Source organism: Coprinopsis cinerea (genome assembly GCF_000182895.1).
Source record: "Coprinopsis cinerea okayama7#130 chromosome 12 map unlocalized cont3.12, whole genome shotgun sequence".
Lineage (NCBI taxonomy): Eukaryota > Fungi > Basidiomycota > Agaricomycetes > Agaricales > Psathyrellaceae > Coprinopsis > Coprinopsis cinerea.
This window is the reverse complement of record NW_003307533.1, coordinates 424,843-429,595: the sequence shown is the minus strand read 5'-3', so window position 1 is coordinate 429,595 and position 4,753 is coordinate 424,843. Positions and strand designations below refer to the sequence as shown.

Here is a 4,753-nt window from a genome sequence, read left to right as displayed (position 1 = left end):
TACGTACAGGATAGGCCGTATCTACAGAAATTTTGAAAGAAATTGACCGACTTTGAGGAGATCTGGAAAAGTGGCCGAAAGATGGGGGTGGCCGAGGTATGGTGCGATGACAGTACTGACTGTCGACATGGTTCGACAGGGACTTCGTTGCGTCCGCCCCAACGAGGGTTTCCGTCGTCTCAGTGGTCGTTGGCCATGGCAGCGGTTGAAACGCGTTGAATCTTGATCGCTAGAACTATGACCAACATAGACTCGTATTCCGACTGTCTCCACTAATCTCGCTTGTCAAGTGCACAAGACAGCTGATATGTATAAAGCCTGTAGCATACAAATAGAACGATTCAAATTGCCCTAGGCAGCCCTAGGCACAGACGACAGATGAGGAGGAGAATTTAAAAGAAAGGTGCACATATTAAAGCGTCGTTTCGTTTCCCATCAAAGGAGCCCTGTCTCCCCCAAAAGTGATGTAGAACTAGTTTATATCACGTCCGGAGTAGACCTATAGTCAACAAAAATTTCCCTATCCTAAAATCAGAACATGCTTCGGTAAGATAATATGTAGGAGAACACACCTGTCTTCACCTGGCAGGCCCAAAAGCCCAGTTGTGAGGGTCGCAGAGCTGGGCAAACACAGCAACGATGTAGTTGAGGATGTTGGATGAATACCGGGGGAAGGAGACACGGGTTCAACAGGGTATATGGTGCTTTCGGGCTTGTCGCCAACGCTGCCGCAAGGATCACCGGATGTTGAAGTTGAGTTAATAGAGCTCAAACGCGCCACCGTATCCAGAGGATAATCATTCATCTCGGTGGGGAGTGATCCTACATGCTGAATCACGCGGTAGATGGCTCCTCTTCTGAAGATGGCCCAAAGGGGATGTTCTGCGTATGATAATCAGACCCATGTCCATAAAATTGAGGGTCTAGAGAGACACATACCACGTTGGGCCCATGAGAGCCATCGGATCTCACCGTCCGGTTGACAAAAGCCAACGCATACAGCATTTTCCCACTCGAGGACGAACGACTTGTCAGCGCTTTCGGTGTGATAACCAACTACAACGGCCCCGCCTAAAACGCCTCTCTCCACGTGGAATCCTGCTTCTCCCGTGGATGTGTCCGATAATAAAGAATATCTGGGAGGAGTCGGCCTGGAGGCAAAGACAGTGCGGACTATATGCCCTAACTCGTGCAAAAGACAGACATGGAGGAGGAAGGAGAGAAAACTAGGTGGCCTTGGTTAGTACAATCTAAGGCTTGCTGAAGGGGAACCGTAAAACGCACTGTTTATAGTTGGGATTATCGTGTATGTCCCCACATGGCGCACGGCAGGTAAGGGCGTGGTTGAGGGAGCCGTAAAGGGAGAAGTTGACGAAGATTGTGTGTTTTACGTTGCGCCTATCTCGGACTTGGAATGCGGCCTCCCCGCCGCGTTTGTGCCAGGCGTGGGTCTTGGGGTCGGCGCAGGCGACGAACTTGATATCCGGGAAGTGCGACCTCAGATATTCACGAATCTCGCCGGAGCGTCTAGCCAGAGTCGAATTATCGACATCATCGTCAAAGGTAACCCGTGCCAGTTCTCGCAAGACACTGGCGGTGTGCCTTAAGGTGGCAGCGATGGATTCGACGACATTATAAATTGGGTCGACGCCGGGAAGCGGGGTGTGCGGTTGTGTCGGGGTATTCTTGTACGACGACCGATACTGGAGCAATGGGAGGACTAGAGGGAGCCATAGTTGTTGTCGTGAACAGCAAGTACGAGCCCCTATTTTTCCTTATCTTATCTTATCGCTTTCATCGCTCTTATCACCTTTTCTTTATTCTCATTTTTGCCCTTATTCTCGACACGGACACTTTCTCCCATGGAACACTGCCTCGTTATGCCCTTCGCCCTACGTCTTATTGTTCTCTCCATTCTTGCACTGCCTCGTTACTCCGTTATTGTTTTCTTCGTTCTTGTCATGAATCAGACCTTTCTTTTCCTTTTCTTGCCGAGACTTGTAGTTAGTAACATAGGATGTCACGTGACTCAGACACGTGATGAGTCATGGAACCGTACCCCGCCAGCTGAACAAAACACTGCGCGCGCACAGACCATGGACCAAACAAGTACATACAACTCAAGTAGTATATATAGAGAGTAGACTTGTAAGCGTAGTTTCCTCAGTCTTTAGCTGGTCTATTCCTAGCTACAACACTCTAGTCTTTACTGAATCCTATCGCTCTTCGCCAAGTCTTTTCTAGTGCAGCTATTGATTGCTTAGAACGACAGATCAAGTAGTTAGTTGCTGACATTAGCTAAAGACTGCCCCTTCTCGACTGTGTCTATCCCCGGCACCCTCGAGTCTCTCATCGCCCTCCGCCCTAACAAGGCAACCCCCACTCACGCTACTTACTCCCTTACATAGTTCCTTTTCTCTTTCCCCTTTCAGTAGGTTATCCTTGGCGACGCCCCTTCTGTAGGAAGGCAGCAACCAAGAGAGCTGCGGAACTTAGGTCCAAAGCACATAGTGTAGCTCCCCTCTGTGTGGCTAACACAGTGACAACCGGGAGATAGTCTAGCTTTTCTTACCTTACCTTTTTCTTTCTCTTGCCCACGAGCCCATTATTCTTTTTACGATACCATGTCCACCCACCCCTCCCCCCTACAAATACCCCCTGCCAACGACGGCCAACCCGCCCCTCAACTCCTCCAGCCTGACCAGACCCAGGTCCAAGGTCAGCAGGTCTCCGCTTGGGACTACATGTACCAAGCCCTGGGAAGCCTTGCCGATAGCGTGGCAAACCTAGTGGCTGCCGTTTCCGGCTACCAGCCAGCCCTTGCCCAAGCTTCAGAGGCGTTGGCCCAGTCAGCCGCTGCCAGCACCCAGGTCTCCGAGGCCCTAGCCCAACGAGCCGACAAGCCCAAAACCAAACCGGACCCACCCGAAGACCTACGACGGGAAACCGGAAGATGCCCAAGCCTTCCTCGACGCCTGTGTCCTCTACTTCAAGCATATCGGAGAAGCAGATGAACTACGACAAATCTCCTATGCTCTCTCCAAAATCAAAGGAGGCACCAACGGCATGGCATCTGCATGGGCAAATTCTCAACGGGCTGAGATCATCGCTGACACCCTCGCTTACGATGACTGGAAGGGCTTCGCCAAGGCCTTCCTCGCCCACTTCCAGGTCCAGAACTCCCGAGCAGAAGCGATCCTAGCCATCCAAACCATCGAGATGGGAGATCGCTCCTGTGAGGCTTACAACACCGAGTTCCGATCATATATGACTCGTTCTGGATACAACGAAGTAGCACTCATCGAGGAATACAAGCGAGGGCTAAACGGCAGGCTGTTGGACAAGTGCCACGACCAGGAGAACCTCCCCACGACCCTTGCCGGATGGATGGAGCGAGCTGCTAACCTCGATCGCCAGTACCGAATTTCGTAAACGGGAGAAGGCTAGATTCAAAACGGAAAAACCTAGCTCCCAAGGCAACTAGCGCTCCTCCACCAAGGCCCTTCTTTCCCTTCCTTCCGACCCGCTGCCCAATCCACTTCCTACTCCACCTCCCCCTCGCCCCGCCGACCCGAACGCTATGGACATTGATGCGCACCGACGACAGGGTCTCTGCTTCACCTGCCACCAGAAGGGACATATTAGCCGAGACTGTCCCAACAAGACCCAGAAGTTTAACACCAGAACCATCGACATCAGAGCCCTCACGGAGGACGAACGTGCCGCGCTGAAGAAACAACTCGAGGATTTTTACACGGACCGGGAGTGAGCGCAGACTTGCCGGTCGATAGGAGTACCTTTGTTCGATCCCCATATGTACATATGCCAGAACTCGAATCACATGATGTTTACGCACGATCGAAAAGGGACAATGCGCGATTTTACGGAAAGAAAGTGGAACCGGGTTCCGCAGAATGGGTAGCCCAACGACTTGACGACTCAGAACCCTCGATGGCAAGAGGAATCCTGATGTCTTGGGTACATCCCAAAAAAAGGCAAGAGGTCACGGACGAAAAGATATCCCAGCTCAGACAGCTATTGGACGGGACCAGTGGTAGAGGCCCTAAAGGAGATGGCTCGACCCAAACGATTTTATTCGTGGCCATAAGGGCAACCAGCTGGATCTGGACATGGTGATGAGCACCCTAGACGACAAGCGAAGCTTCCGAACTTCTGGACTCTTAGATAGTGGTTGCACCGGAAGCTGTATAGACAGGGACTTTGTCCGACGAAACAATATCCGAACAAGAAAGCTCCCCATCCCCATCCCTGTCTATAATGCTGATGGTACGGAAAACGCAGGAGGAGCTATCTCCGAATGTGTCGAACTCCACGTCAAGATCCGAGACCACATTGAGAGATTGGAATTCGGAGTAACCGAACTAGGGGAAAACGGACGTCTTCATCGGGTTCGAATGGCTAAAACGGCATAACCCCTCTATTGATTGGAGGACTGGTACGATAGAGTTCAACCGGTGTCCCATAGAATGTACCCCACTTGTCGGGATCAGACCCTGAAATCAGAGGAAATCGAATACGAGGACCTCGAGGGATGGGGAACACATTCTCGTGGTAGACATTCAACACGAGATCCGACTACGGGCATTCCAGACGACATCCGGAAGAATTGCTGAAAGGAAAGCCAAGGAGGAAAAAGCCAAAACATTTGAAGAACTGGTACCGTCACATTACCACGACTTCAAATTTGTGTTCTCGAAGCAGTCCTTCGATGAACTACCTCCAAGGCGAGCCC

General features: G+C 51.4%; 1 protein-coding gene across 1 annotated transcript; it reads right to left on the bottom strand.

The window, feature by feature from the left end:
- Positions 1–477: 477 nt before the first annotated feature.
- On the bottom strand, positions 478–2,098 carry CC1G_15392 (hypothetical protein; the record flags this gene model as incomplete). Its single annotated transcript, XM_002910068.1, has 5 exons — positions 478–520; positions 573–882; positions 940–1,226; positions 1,285–1,720; positions 2,092–2,098. 5 exons carry the CDS (start codon positions 2,096–2,098, stop codon positions 478–480), a joined length of 1,083 nt encoding a protein of 360 aa, XP_002910114.1.
- Between the last annotated feature and the right edge of the window lie 2,655 nt (positions 2,099–4,753).